Source organism: Mesoplodon mirus, assembly GCF_964341445.2.
Source record: "Mesoplodon mirus genome assembly, chromosome: 8".
Taxonomy (NCBI): domain Eukaryota; kingdom Metazoa; phylum Chordata; class Mammalia; order Artiodactyla; family Ziphiidae; genus Mesoplodon; species Mesoplodon mirus.
The window spans coordinates 54,655,273-54,671,706 of NC_138984.1; the positions used below are offsets into that span (position 1 = coordinate 54,655,273).

The 16,434-nt window shown below is 36.0% G+C and overlaps 1 protein-coding gene across 1 annotated transcript in view; it reads left to right on the plus strand.

Annotated features, from left to right (window-relative positions):
* THSD7B (thrombospondin type 1 domain containing 7B) overlaps positions 1-16,434 on the plus strand; it is a gene marked incomplete at its 5' end in the record, with an annotated part of 807,803 nt that overhangs the window by 170,634 nt on the left and 620,735 nt on the right. Inside the window, one exon of the mRNA XM_082630042.1 lies at positions 1,281-2,091. Within this exon, the coding sequence (XP_082486168.1) occupies positions 1,281-2,091 (811 nt within the window). The remainder of the gene's footprint in view (positions 1-1,280; positions 2,092-16,434) is intronic.

The following is a 16,434-nucleotide window of genomic DNA, read 5'->3' on the forward strand; positions in this document are numbered from 1 at the left end:
ACGTCTCTTCCTAAATGCACGTGCCTGTGTACACATTTATTGCTCCTAGAAATGTACTGGATGTGCATGAAAATACAGTCCAGGAAGTAATTAAGTGGCATTTGGGGTTTGATCAGATTTGGGGAAGGAAAGAAAGACTGCACCTTCTTTCTCTCGCCTATGTAAGTTAAAATGTTTCTCAGGCTGTGAAATGCCTTTATGATGATCACAAACCTAGTAAAGGGTTAAAGGTAACATGGTTAAGCTGATACACTTTTTTCAGGCTCATATTACATTTTTAAGTAAAGCAAAAGGGAGGAAACTTTTTTTTTTTCCATTGACACAAAATGTGATTACTTGCTGTCCTCGTGGAAAGATAGATGATCAGCCTTCTGGATGAGGCCAGCTGGTATGTCTATAGATTAGATGCAAAAAAAAAAAAAAAAAAAAATCAGTGGGTAGCTCTTTCATCTGTCCATTTTTTGAACCCTCTCTCACAAAACTAATTCACTAATGAAAAGATTTGGCGTATTACAAGCTAACATTGGAAGCTTTACCCAACAGGTATATTTCAAGAATTGTCGGGGAAGAATTTCCAGAGACAATTCAGTACTGCTGCTTCTTTTATTAACTTACCTTCTCCCCACACCCCGCCCCCCCCATATCAGATTTTTCTTTTTCACGCAGTTCACTCTGCAAGCAAAAACCAGAACTGAGGAGAGCTATTTAGAAAATGAAAATATATTTAGGATGATTTGCAAGCTATTTTTAAAAATGTATTTCTCTTCTGAGCTACTTAAGGTGTGAGCTGAAGGATTGGAAACATGTAAAATCCTAGTTTATTAAAATCCTGGATTTAGGGCTTTTCTTTTAGATGAAACTCTGCCTAATGAGAAAGTATTAATATTGAGTTAGGTATATAGGCTTTGGAACATAATAATTATAATGAGACAAATCATTTATTAAATGTGTATTGTCTACTTCCCATCACATTATGTCACTGATCCTCAGAACATCTTTACAAGTCAGTGCTTTTATTATCATCTCTCTTATGTAGGAAACTAAGGCTTAGAAAGTTGAAGTAATTCATCCAAGTTGATACTGCTGTAAGAGACGGAATGGGGATTTCAAGAAGGGCCAACTGAGTTAGAATCCATATTTTTAGCCACTCAATTATATTTTTCATCATAATTCATAATTTCACACTGGTTGTGTCAGGAGGTGTGCAGATTGACCTGTTTTTGTGTGGATGGTGGTGTGGAATCTTGGAGTAACTGATACCCTTGTCTTTCTGCCTACAGGCCCCTGGGGAAGGTGTACAGGAGACTGTGGGCCAGGAGGAATCCAGAGTCGTGCTCTTTGGTGTTTCCATTTTGACGGGTGGACGAGTCACCTGTCTAACTGTGATGAGAACAATAGGCCTCCGAAGGAAAGAAGCTGCTTCCGAGTCTGTGACTGGCACAGAGACCTCTTCCAGTGGGAGGTTTCTGACTGGCACCACTGTGTGCTTGTTCCTCCCGCCCTGGGGCAAGCCAGACCTCGGGCTACAGAGTGCGTGACAGCCCAGCATGGGCTTCAGCACCGGACGGTGCGTTGTGTTCAGAAGCTGAATAGAACCGTGGCTGTGAATGAGATATGTGAACACTTTGCCCCTCAGCCCCCCATGGAACAAGCTTGTCTCATCCCTTGCCCGCGGGATTGCGTGGTCTCTGAGTTCTCACAGTGGTCCAGGTGTAGCAAGGGATGTGGGAAGCAGTTACAGCATAGAACTCGCTCAGCCATTGCCCCCCCTCTCTATGGAGGGTTGCAGTGTCCCAACCTGACTGAGTCAAGAGCCTGTGATGCTCCCATTTCCTGTCCTCTTGGGGCAGAGGAATATATGTTTAGCCTTAAGGTTGGACCGTGGAGTAAATGTCGACTGCCTCTTCTCAAAGAACTTAACCTAAGTGGAAGAACTGTTCTGGATTTTAGCTCTGATTCGAAGGAGCTGGTCACCTTTAGACATCAAAGTTACAAGGCACATCACCATTCCAAGTCCTGCGACATAGAGATAGGTTATCAAACCCGCCAGGTTTGGTGTACAAGAAGTGACGGAAAAAATGCTACGTTAAGGTAGGAGGACTTCAGTGTTTATATCTTTGATTCACTTAAATATTTTACAGTGTAATTTTATAAGATTTCTTTATGATTTTCTACAACAGCAAAATTGTAATCAGGTTTGCGATTTGATTTTTTTAAAGTTTCATTTGAGAAGTTTTCAATTTCAAGTATAAGTATTTTAGAGTCTAGGCCACCAGCGCTCTGAAATCTGGTGTAATTAGTGTAGTAGTTCAACCATATAGGATAAGTCATCTATTTTCACATATCTATTTTATCAATATGTCAGTTAAAAAAATAGATCTTGTGCCGTAACTATCCATCAACAAATGAATTGATAACAAAGGTGTGGTATGTATATATATAATGGAATATAGCTCAGCCATAAAAAAGAATGAAATTCTGCCATTTGTAGCAACGTGGATGGATTCAGAGGGCATTATGCTAAATGAGATAAGTCAGACAAAAATAAATACCATATGGTACCACTTATATGTGGGATGTAAAATATACAACGAACTAGTGAATAAAACAAAAAGAAGCAGACACATACATATGGAAGGCAAACTAGTGGTTACCAGTGGGGGAGAAGGAAGGGGTAGGGGCAATAGAGGGGTAGGGGAAAAACGGGGTTATTATGGGATTATATGAAATCATATGTGTAAAATTTTTGAAAATTGTAAAGCACTATAGAATTGAAAGAATCTTTCCTTCCATAAAAAATTAGTCTCCATTTTTCATAGAAAGGACTTTTTATTTTATTTTTTTACTTATTTATTGGACTATAATTGCTTTACAATGGTGTGCCAGTTTCTGCTCTATAACAAAGTGAATCAGCTATACATATACATACGTTCCGATATCTCTTCCCTCTTGCGTCTCCCTCCCTCCCACCCTCCCCATCCCACCCCTCCAGGCGGCCACAAAGCACCGAGCCCATCTCCCTGTGCTATGCGGCTTCTTCCCACCAGCAATCCACTATACGTTTGGTAGTGTATATGTGTCCATGCCACTCTCTTGCTTTGTCACAGCTAACTCTTCCCCCACCCCATATCCTCAAGTCAATTCTCTAGTAGGTCTGTGTCTTTATTCCTGTCTTACCCCTAGGTTCTTCATGACATTTTTTTTCTTAAATTCCATATATATGTGTTAGCATACGGTATTTGTCTTTCTCTTTCTGACTTACTTCACTCTGTATGACAGACTCTAGGTCCATCCACCTCATTACAACTAGCTCAATTTCATTTCTTTTTATGGCTGAGTAATATTCCATTGTATATATGTGCCACATCTTCTTTATCCATTCATCTGATGATGGACACTTAGGTTGTTTCCATCTCCGGGCTATTGTAAATAGAGTTGCAATGAACATTGTGGTACATGACTCTTTTTGAATTATGGTTTTCTCTGGGTATATGTCCAGTAGTGGGATTGCTGGGTCATATGGTAGTTCTATTTGTAGTTTTTTAAGGAACCTCCATACTATTCTCCATAGTGGCTGTACCAATTCATATTCCCACCAGCAGTGTAAGAGTGTTCCCTTTTCTCCACACCCTCTCCAGCATTTATTGTTTGTAGATTTTTTGATGATGGCCATTCTGACTGGTGTGAGATGATATCTCATTGTAGTTTTGATTTGCATTTCTCTAATGATTAATGATGTTGAGCATTCTTTCATGTGTTTGTTGCCAGTCTCTATATCTTCTTTGGAGAAATGTCTATTTAGGTCTTCTGCCCATTTTTGGATTGGGTTGTTTGTTTTTTTGTTATTGAGCTGCTTATAAGTTTTGGAGATATATCCTTTGTCAGTTGCTTCATGCAAATATTTTCTCCCATTCTGAGGGTTGTCTTTTGGTCTTGTTTATGGTTTCCTTTGCTGTGCAAAAGCTTTGAAGTTTCATTAGGTCCCATTTGTTTATTTTTGTTTTTTTTTTTTCCATTTCTTTAGGAGGTGGGTCCAAAAAGATCTTGCTGTGATTTATGTCATACAGTGTTCTGCCTATGTTTTCCTCTAAGAGTTTGATGGTTTCTGGCCTTACACTTAGGTCTTTAATCCATTTTGAGCTTATTTTTGTGAATGGTGTTAGGGAGTGTTCTAATCTCATACTTTTACATGTACCTGTCCAGTTTTCCCAGCACCACTTATTGAAAAGGCTGTCCTTTCTCCACTGTACATTCCTGCCTCCTTTATCATCTCTGGGCTTTCTATCCTGTTCCATTGATCTATCTTTCTGTTTTTGTGCCAGTACCATACTGTCTTGATTACTGTAGCTTTGTAGTATAGTCTGAAGTCAGGGAGCCTCCAGCTCCGTTTTTTGTTCTCAAGATTGCTTTGGCTATTCGGGGTCTTTTGTGTTTCCATACAAATTGTGAAGTTTTTTGTTCTAGTTCTGTGAAAAATGCAAAAATTGGTCTTTTGTTACTACAGTAATAAAAGACTAAACCATTTCTTATAATGATAAAAATTCAAGTTCACTCTCAAATTTGGGATATAAATTATGTAAATATTTATTGTTCTTCATGTTTACATAAAAAAATTTTTTTTGGTTTGTTTACTTTTTTTGATGATTAAGCAGGTTCTTTTACATCTGAATTGTAGATATTTTATAGTAGTGATAATACCAATAAGTTAATCCAAGAATGTTTTCTTTGGCATTGATTTGATTAAAAATATTAACTTGCACAGCAATAATTAGAATTATAAACCTATAGAGGGAATGGACTAAAAGTTTTAAAAACAATAGATTAGGGCTTCCCTGCTGGTGTAGTGGTTGAGAGTCCACCTGCTGATGCAGGGGACACGGGTTCGTGCCCCGGTCTGGGAGGATCCCACATGCTGCGGAGCAGCTGGGCCCATGAGCCATGGCCACTGAGCCTGCACATCTGGAGCCTGTGCTCTGTAGCAGGTGAGGCCACAACAGTGAGAGGCCCACGTACCAAAAAAAAAAAAAAAAAAACAACACAATAGTTTAGGCTTCAAAATTATTTGTTATTGTTTTACTTTACATGGTCATATCTTGATGTAAATCATAGAAATATGTTAAAAGTAGTATCTGTTTACTTTTCTCCTGGAAGGTCTTAAATGAATTCACTGATATATTACCAAATTTCTTCCAAATTAAGATGCCTTTCAGTAGTACTGTAATTACCAAATAATTAAATACTCATTGCTAGAATTAATCATTAACATCAGTTACTGTTTTCCTAGGATCCACAGCTGGCTCAAAGGACTACCTCTGCTATTTCAGAACAAAGTAATGTGATGATTGTTTTGGGTTTTTTTTTGCCTATTCGACTTCAGAAATGAGCATATTTTATCTTTTTTGCTTCTTTCTGATTTATATGATGTAAGTTGGCAAGTCCATTGAAGAGTGATTTTCTGCCTTTCATTGACTGCCTCTGTGAAGCCAAAAAGATTAAGCAGATGATTTGGGTGTTATTGTTTGAATACGTATGTGTGATTCTGTACAAACATTGTTTCTTAATATCCTATATTGGATATTACACGAATGTTTTCAGTCTATAGTTTACTTTTTTTTTACCATGTTCTATTTTTTATCAATAAATTAAAAGACTTTATTTTTTAGAGTGATTTTAGGTTTACAGAAAAATTGAACAGCAGATCTAGAGCTCCCATGTATCTCCTCATCACTCCCTCTCCACACATACACAGTTTCATACACACATCTTGCATTAGTACAAGTTGTGTAATATATTTGATACAATGGATGAGCCAATACTGATACATTACTGTAGCCCATAGTTTACATTAGACTTCATGTTTTGTGTTGTACATTCAGTGGATTTGGACAAATGTATAATGGCATGTATCCACCTGTACTATATCATACACAATAGTTTCACTGCCCTAAGAATCTCCTGTGCTGCTTCTACTTATCCCACCTTTCCTCTCCCCAAACCCCTGGAAACCAATGAGCATTTTACTGTCACTTCCAAGTTTCAGCAATTATAAATAAAGCTGCTGTAAACATTCAGGTGCAGATTTTTATGTGAATGTAATTTTCAACTGATTTGCCTAAGTACCAGTGGGCAGTATTCCTGGATATTATGATAAATTTATGTTCAGTTTTGTAAGAAATTCCAGTCTCTTGAAAAGTGGCTGTATCATGGGAATTCCTTTTGCTTAACCCCCCTGACCAACATTTGATGTTATCAGTGTTTTGGATTTTAGCTATTTTAATAGGTGTGTAGTAGTACCTTGTTTTAATTTGCAGTTCCTTAATAACATATGATGTTTAGCATCTTTTCATATGCTTATTTTCCATCTTTCTCTTCCTTGGTGAGGTGTCTGTTCAGATCTTTTGTCTATTTTTATTTATTTATTTATTTATTGTTGAATTTAGAGTTCTTTATATATTTTGGACACCAGTCCTTAATCAGATATGTATTTCAAAAATATTTTCTTCTAGTCTTTGACCTGTCTTTTCATTCTCTTAACAGTGTCTTTCACAGAGAAGTAAGTTTTTAACTAATAGAGCTAATCAATGAATTTGGTAAGGTAGCAGGATACAAAATTAATGCACAGAAATCTCTTGCATTCTTATACACTAATGATGAAAAATCTTAAAGTGAAATTAAGAAAACACTCCCATTTACCATTGCAACAAAAAGAATAAAATATCTAGGAATAAACCTACCTAAGGAGACAAAAGACCTGTATTCAGAAAATTATAAGACACTGATGAAAGTAATTAAAGATGATACAAATAGATGGAGAGATATACCATGTTCTTGGATTGGAAGAATCAACATTGTGAAAATGACTCTACTACCCAAAGCAATCTACAGATTCAATGCAATCCCTATCAAACTACCACTGGCATTTTTCACAGACTAGAACAAAAAATTTCACAATTTGTATGGAAACACAAAAGACCCTGAATAGCCAAAGCAATCTTGAGAACAAAAAATGGAGCTGGAGGCTCCCTGACTTCAGACTATACTACAAAGCTACAGTAATCAAGACAGTGTGGTACTGGCACAAAAACAGAAAGATAGATCAATGGAACAGGATAGAAAGCCCAGAGATAAACCCACGCACATACAGTCACCTTATCTTTGATAAAGGAGGCAAGAATATACAGTGTGGAAAAGATAGCCTTTTCAATAAGTGGTGCTGGGAAAACTGGACAGCTACATGTAAAAGAATGAAATTAGAACACTCCCTAACACCATACACAAAAATAAACTCAAAATGGATTAAATACCTAAATGTAAGGCCAGAAACCATCAAACTCTTAGAGGGAAACATAGGCAGAACACTGTATGACATAAATCACAGCAAGATCCTTTTGGACCCACCTCCTAGAGAAATGGAAATAAAAACAAAAACAAACAAATGGGACCTAATGAAACTTCAAAGCTTTTGCACAACAAAGGAAACCATAAACAAGACAAAAAGACAACCCTCAGAATGGGAGAAAATATTTGCAAATGAAGCAACTGACAAAGGATTAATCTCCAAAACATACAGGCAACTCATGCAGCCCAGTATCAAAAAAACAAACAACCCAATCCAAAAATGAGCAGAAGACCTAAATAGACATTTCTCCAAAGAAGATATACAGATTGCCAAAAAACTCATGAAAGAGTGCTCAACATCATTAATCATTAGAGAAACGCAAATCAAAGCTACAATGAGATATCATCTCACACCAGTCAGAATGGCCATCATCAAAAAATCTACAAACAATAAATGCTGGAGAGGGTGTGGAGAAAAGGGAACCCTCTTGCACTGTTGGTGGGAATGTAAATTGATACAGCCACTATGGAGAATAGTATGGAGGTTCCTTAAAAAACTAAAAATAGAACTACCATATGACCCAGCAATCCCACTACTGGGCATATACCCTGAGAAAACCATAATTCAAAAAGAGTCATGTACCAAAATGTTCATTGTAGCTCTGTTTACAATAGCCAGGACATGGAAGCAACCTAAGTGTCCATCAACAGATGAATGGATAAAGAAGATGTGGCACATATATACAGTGGAATATTACTCAGCCATAAAAAGGAACGAGACTGAGTTATTTGTAGTGAGGTGGATGGACCTAGAGACTGTCATGCAGAGTGAAGTAAGTCAGAAAGAGATAAACAAATACCGTATGCTAACACATATATATGGAATCTAAAAAAAGAGAAAAAAATGTTCAGAAGAACCTAGGGGCAAGACGGGAATAAAGATGCAGTCCTACTAGAGTATGGACTTGAGGATACGGGGAGGGGGAAGGGTAAGCTGGAACAAAGTGAGAGAGTGTCATGGACATATATACACTACCAAATGTAGAATAGATAGCTAGTGGGAAGAAGCCACATAGCACAGGGAGTTCAGCTCGGTGCTTTGTGACCACCTAGAGGGGTGGGATAGGGTGGGTGGGAGGGAGGGAGATGCAAGAGGTAAGAAATATGGGGACATATGTATATGTATAATTGATTTACTTTGTTATAATGCAGAACCTAACACACCATTGTAAAGCAATTATACTCTAATATAGATGTTAAAAAAAAAGATGTAGTCTTTTATCTTAATGAATTCCAATTTGTCAATATTTCTTCCATGGATCATTCTTTGGTGTTATATGGGAAAAAACATTACCAAACCCAATGTCAACCAGATTTTCTCCTATGTTATCTTCCAGAAGTTTTAGTTTTGCATTTTACATTTAGGCCTGTGATCCATTTTGAGTTAACTTTTGTGAAAATCTTGTGGTCTGTGTCTGGATTCATTTTTCTACATACGAATGTCAAGTTGTTTTAGCACCATTTGTTAAAAAGACTATCTTTTCTTCATCGAATCGCCTTTGCTTCTTTGTTGAACATCAGTTGACTGTATTTGTGTGGATCTACTTCTGGGCCCTGTATCTTTATTCCATTCTTCTATTTATCTATTCTTTGCCGATAACACACTGTCTTAAATACTGAAGCTTTATAGTAAGTCTTGAAGTTGAGTAGTGTCAGTCCTCTGAATTTCTTTGTATTTAATATTGTCTTGAGTGTTCTGGAGCTTTTGCCTTTCTATATAAACTTTAGAATCAGTTTGTAGATATTTACAGAATAATTTGCCTGGATTTTGACTGGAAATGCTTATAATGTATAAACAATGGGAAGAACTAACATCTTGATGATATTGAGTCTTTCTATTCAGGTACATGGAATATTTCTCCATATATTTAAAACTTCTTTGATTTCTTTCATCAGAGTTTTGTACTTTTTCTCATATAGGTCTTGTATATATTTTGTTAGACTGACAAGGATTTTACATATTATTGGTGCTAACATAAATGTATTGTGTTTTTATTTTCAAATTCTAATTATTCATTGTTGTTATACAAGAAAGCAGTTAAGTTTTGTATATTAACCTTGTATCCTACAACCTTGTTATAATTTCTTATTTGTTCCAGGAGGGTTTTTTTTTTCTTTTTGGTTATTATTGCTCTTGTTGATTCTTTGGAATTATCTATGTAGACAAGCATATACTTTGCAAAAAAGACAGTTTTATATCTTCCTTTCCAGTAAGTACACCTTTCATTTCCTTTTCTTGCCTTATTGCATTATCTAGGACTTCCAGTATGCTGTCCAGTAGGAGTAGTGAGAAGGAACATTCTTGCCTTACTCCTGATCTTAGCAGGACAGCATCTGGTTTCTCACCATTAAGTATGATGCTAACTGTAGGTTTTTGTAGATATTCTTTATCAAGTTGGAGAAGTCCTCCTCTATTTCCAGTTTGCTGAGAATTATCATCATAGGTGTTGGTTTTTGTCAAGTGCTTTTTCTGCATATATAGGTATGATTATATATATTTTTTTACTTAGTCTGTTAATAGGATAGATTACATTAATTGATTGTCAAATGTTGAACCCTCTTTGCATACCTGGAATAAATTATACTTGGCTATATGATATGTATAGCCAAGTATACTGTTAGATATTATTTGCTAATTTTTTTATACATTGTTGGACATTATTTGCTAATAGTTTCTTGAGAATTTTTGCATACATGTTCATGAGAGATATTGGACTTAGTCTTTTTTCTTAAGGTCTTTGTCTAGGTTTAGTGTTAGGATAATGCTGGCCTCATATAATGAGTTGGGAAATATTTTCTCTGCTTTGATTTTTAGAAATAGATTGTCAAGAATTAATATTATTTTTTCCTTGAATTTTTGGTAGAATTAAAACCATCTGGGCCTGATGTTTTCTGCTTCAGTAGGTTATTAATTATTGATTAAATTTCTTTAATAGATAATAGATCTATTCAGATTATAGATTTCTTCTTGGGTGAGTTTTAGGAGACTGTTTCTTTTAAGGAATTGGTCCATTCATCTAAGTTAACAAATTTGTGGGTATAGACTTTTTCATAATATTATTTTTATTATCCTTGGGGTCCATGGGGATTATTAGTGGTAGTGATGACCTCTCTTTCATTACTGATATTAGTGCTTTGTGTTTTCTCCCTCTCTCCCTCTCTCCCTCTCTCTATATATATCTATATCTATACCTATATCTATATCTATATATCTTTTTCTCTCTCCCACTCTCTCTTTCTCTCCTCCCTCTCCCCCATCCCTCCTTTTCCTTAGTTAACCTCTCTAAAGGTTTATCGATTTTATTGAACTTTTCAAAGAACCAGCTTTTGGTTTCAGTTATTTTCTCTATTGATTTTCTGTTTCTAATTTTATTGCTTTCAAGTCTAATTTTCATTGGGCTTACTTTGAATTTAATTTGATCTTCTTCTAGTATTCTATGGTGGAAGTTTAGGTTACTGATTTTAGATAATTCTTCTTTTTGAATATGTGAATTCAGTGCTGTAAATTTCCCTCTAAGCACTGCTTTTACCGCATCCCATAAATTTTAATAAGTTACATTTTCATTCTGATTTAATTCAAAGTGTTTAATTTCTCTTGAGATTTTTTCTTTGCCTATGTATTATTTAGAAATGTTCTGTTTAGTCCTCTAGTATTTGGGGGTTCCCCAGCCATCTTTCTGTTTTTGATTTGTAGTTTAATTCCGTTGTGTCTTGAGAGCATATTTTGTATAATTTCTATTCTTTTAGGTTTGTTAAGGTGTGTTTTACAACCCAGAAATGTGGTCTGTCTTGGTGAATGTTCTGTATCATCTTGAGAAGAATGTGTATTCTGCTATTGTTGGATGAAGTATTCTATAAATGTCAATGATATTCCGTTGATTGGTGGTGCTGTTCAGTTCAACTATGTTCTTACTAACTTTCTGCCTACTGTATCTGTCCATTACTGATAGAGGGGTGTTGAAGTCTCCAACTATAATAGCAGATTCATCTATTCTTTTTTTGCAGTTCTATCAGCTTTTGCCTCACATGTTTTGATGCTGTATTGATAGGTGCATGCATATCAAGGATTGCTATATCTTCCTGGAAAATTGACCCCTTTATGGTTATGTAATGCCTCTCTTTATTCCTGATAATTTTCCTTGCTCTTACATATGCTTTGTCTGGAATTAATATAACTATTCCAGGGTCCTTTGATTACTGATAATATGATATATTTTTCTCTATGCCTTTACATTTAATCTGTCTGCATATTTATACTTAAAGTAAGTTTCTTATAGATAACAGTTGGATTGTGTTTATTTATCCACCCTGACAGTCTGACAGTCTCAGTCCTTTAATTGCTATATTTATATCATTGACATTTAAAATGATTATTGCTATATTTGGATTAATATCTACCATATTTGTTATTTTTTTGTTCACTGCCCTTGTTCTTTGTTCCACTTTTTAATTTCCTGTTTTTCCATTTCTCTAATTTTAATTGATCATTTCATATTATGCCATTTGTTTCCTCTTTTAGAATATCAGCTATGGTTTTTTTTTACCATTCTCAGTGGTTGCCCTAGAGTCTGCAATGTAAATTTACAACTAATCCAAGTAGCTTTCAGATAACACTATACCACGTCACACATTGTGCAAGTACCTTATAGAGTATTCCCCATCCCTTTTTCCCATCCCTTAAGACACTGTTGTCATTAATTTCACTTACCCATAACGTATAACCACCAAATACATTGTTGTTATAATTTTGAACCAATTATCTATTAATTATGAATAAGAAAAATAAAATATTTTATTTTACCTTCATGTATTCCTTTTCAAACCGTCCTTCTTTATGTAGATCCAAGTTTCTGAGTGTCAACACAAATAATCAGTAAACAATCTATAGTAAGGAACAGAAGAGAGTTTTTTATTATTATTATTATTATTTTTTTTTGTGGTATGCGGACCTCTCACTGCCGTGGCCTCTCCTGCCGCGGAGCACAGGCTCCAGACGCGCAGGCTCCGCGGCATGTGGGATCCTCCCGGACTGGGGCACGAACCCGTGTCCCCTGCATCGGCAGGCGGACTCCCAACCACTGCGCCACCAGGGAAGCCCCAGAAGAGAGTTTTATTCAAGCCAAGCTGAGGACTATAGCCTGGGAGGCACATATTCAAGAAGTACTTGAAATATGTTCCACTGGACTACAAAATGGAGGTAAAACCACAAAGTTACATAATTGTTTGTCAAAATTAGGATTGGAGCTGTCAAGAACTAAGGGTGCTTGATAAGCAAGGGTTATTTGGGGTCCTAAAATGGTTGCATATTTTACAAGGGGAGACCTTGAGACCATAAGGTTGCAGCTGGCAGTTTCTAGCAGATGTTGTTTTGAAAATGGTTGGTGGTGTCCTTGAGTTTGATACACTTCAGAAGATTCAGGTTCTCAGTGATGCAGAAATATGTCTGAAACCATATCCATAATAGCCCCCTGGCTCCATTTTGGATGCCTGAACCATAGTTACTCCATTTTTATTTTTAAATGATCTTAAATATGTCATCATGAGCTGTATTATTTTCTTTTCTCTGAAGAACTTCTTTTAACATTTCTTGTAAGGCAGGTCTCTTGGTGACAAATCCCCTCAGTTTTTGTTTCAGAAAGTCTTTATTTCTCAAATTTGAAAAATAATTCTACTAGATATCAAATTTAGGTAGGCAGTATTTTTTTCTTTCAATACTCCACTCATTTTGCTGGAATGGTTTCTGAAAAAAGAATCTGATGATAACACAACATTGTAAAGCAATTATACTCCAATAAAGATGTTAAAAAATTCTGATGTAATTTTATCCTTGTTTCTCTCTAGGTAAGATGTTTCTCCACCTTCCATCCTCACCTCCAGCTTCTTTCAAGATTTTTCTTTGTGTTTAATTTCCTGCAGTTTGAATATAGTATACCCAGTGTTGATTTTTTAAAAAAATCTCTTTATCCTATGCATGGTGTTCCCTGAGTATCCTGGATGTGTGATTTGGTTGTTTGTCATTAATTTTGGAAAAGTTTCACTCATGATTACTTCAAGCAATTCTTCTGTTCCTTTCTCTCTTCTTTTTTTTCCTTCTGGTATTCCCATTACATGCATATGAAACCATTTGTAATTGTCCTTTAGTTCTTGGATATTCTGTTATATCTTTTTCATTCTTCTTTTTTCCTTATATTAGTTTTAGAGGTTTCTTTTGATGTTTTTTCAAGCTCAGTGATTCTTTGGCTCTGTCCAGTCTATTGAGGGACATTCTTCATTTTTGTTTCAGTGTTTTTGATTTCTATCATTTCCTTTTGATTCTTTCATAGAATTTTTCTCTCTATGCTCATAATACCCATCTTTGGTTGCATATTGTCTATTTTTTACATTAGAGAGCCTTCAGCATATTAATCATCGTTGTCTTAAATTCCCAGCATGGTAATGCCAAAATTTGTGCTATATCTGATTCTGAATTGGATGCTTCCTACGTCTTTTCAAACTGTGTTTTGTCTTTTAGTATGCCTTGTAATCTTTTGTTGAAAGCTGGATATGATGTATTGGGTATAAGGAATGGATATAAATAGGCTTTTAGTGTGAGGTTTTGTATTTATCTAGCTAGGAGTTAGGCTATGTTTGCTACTGCTACTGGTGTTAAAGGCTAAAATTTTCTTCTGGTGTCCTTGTTTTTATTTTCCTTTTCCTTCCTTTTTTGGGGGGATTACTTAGAGAATTATTCCTAAATAAAGTCTGGGACATACAGTTATTTCTGTTTTAATCTCCTTTTATTATGCAAGAGACTTACTGATGATATGTCAAATTTTGAGGAGAGGGGAAGTGTTTTATAGTCCTGTGACTAGGTCTCAATCTTTTATTGAACATGTGCCCCTACGATAAGGTCTTCACAAATACTTCTCAGTTTGTCCTCCCCACTTAGATAAAACAGGAAGGCTACGGGGGCTGGAGTTGAGTATTTTCCTCCCCCCAGGTCCATTAGGCTCTGGTAAAATCCCAGTTGGTTAGGCTTTGGTAAACTAGTTTCCTTTGAGGGCAGACCTTTTTAAGAATTCTCTGGGTGTATTTCAAAATGGCTAGGTTTCCCTTCCCCTGCTGGAAACATGAAGAGGTATTTGTCTTCACTGTGATAACCTGGTAGGACTTCTGGAGGTGAAACTCGTGAAAATGTGGAGTCTTTAACAGGACTGCCCCCCATCCCCCGGAGATTTTAACTAAAAACTTGTCCATACTGAGCCACCAGTAATTTGTCAATTTCAGTTCAAGTTTTCCTACCCTGCCACTGGCTCCAGTGGCAGTTTCTGCTCCTGGGCTGCTCCTCCAATAGTAATTTGTGATACTCTTTATCTACCTTTGTCTCTCCAATTTCTGGAGCAGTTTTCTGCCCTATGACTACAATTCTCTGATAGATCTAAGAAACGTTGTTGATTTTCAGTTTGTCCAGTCTTGTTGTGAGGACTGAAGTGATACCTTCTAAGCTGCTTACATGCTGAAATGGGAGCCAGAAGTCACCCTGTTCTCTTTTGAGTACTAGGCAGCATGTCGAGCTGAAGCAACTTTTTAAGACCATTATCCCATGAAATCTATACTATTCATTCCATTCAGCCATCAAAGAATTATAAAATGACTCACAAACTAGGGAAATATGGTGTTACTAGAGTTACTAGGAAAATATGGTGTTCAGTGGGGACATTTCTGTTCCTCGACCTTCCACTGCAATAAACAGAAACGTTATCCTTGACAACTGTGTGGTTGAGTTGTTGACAATATTGTCTTATTTCTATCAAACCTGATGAACTATGTGAACAGTCCACAGGATTTTGCTAAAAAGGCTCAAATCCAACTCTAAAAAGTATATATTTTTCTTTTTGTTGGTCTCATTCATTCAAGAAAACATTGTCATTTTTGTGTAACTGTTGACTTCTAGGATGAACTTTGTTTCCCTTAATAGGTAAAAATTATCCTCAAGTACAGATTCCTTTTACTCTGTACCTGTATGCACCTTTAGATCGCTTTCCTTTTGGTAGACTCTGTGATACTGTAGGGACAAATGTCATTTTGCTTCCTCTGTTTTGATTATGGCGATGGCTGGTTGTCCTAGCATTTAGAATAGGAGGACCTCGTCTTTACTTCCATAATGCAAGCTCCTGCTTGTGCCTTGCTGGAAAGTCACTTTCTTCATCTAGGACACCACAGAGCTTTAACTGATGCCCTATAGGAGCTCTCTCATTGATTACTGTAACTTTTGATAATCACCTCCAGCAATTTTCCCTTCACAGTTCTATTTGCAATGTGGTAGGCAGTTTGTATTACTCTTGGTGCCACTGTGCTCCCTCATTATTGATTTGCCTCTTGGGTTTAAAGATCTATTAATTGTCTCATTGCATATCCTATTTTTTCTTTTATTTTGACAGGACTTTCTCTGAGGTTCCATTATTACATTTTAAAATAGCTGTCCTACAGCCATTCTTTTTCTCAGATAATGAGTGATTCTGTTATTGAACTTTTACCACGCCTTAACTTAATGAAATGAAGTAGTCTTCTCTATTCAGTTTTTTGTTTTGTTTCACTGTTTATTTATTTATTTATTTATTTTTTTAAAGAGGAGGACATCTGAGTTAGGAATTCTTAGCTGTAGACTAGGCAATCTGTTTATATGAGTAGGAAAATGATTCCTATTTATTGTTTGGCTGAATAAAATTCAGACGAATGGATTTTACTTTTAATATAGGGGAACATGGACAATCTTTTAAGCACTGTGATCATTTGGTACATGTTAAACATACCTTAAATTCTCAGACCACTATAGTTGAATACTCTATGATTTCCCCTGAAAGGAAATCCTGAAATATAGTAAATTTTAAAACCATAAAAGAAGCATCATTCCTAAAGCTCAAATATCATTATTACTTTGTTTGCTTTTTATCTCTACCACCGTAGTAGATTTGGAAAGAAATTTTCTATTCTTATAACTCCCCAGACACAAACACATGCAGACCCCAAACAAAAACGTTATTTTCATACGTTGTT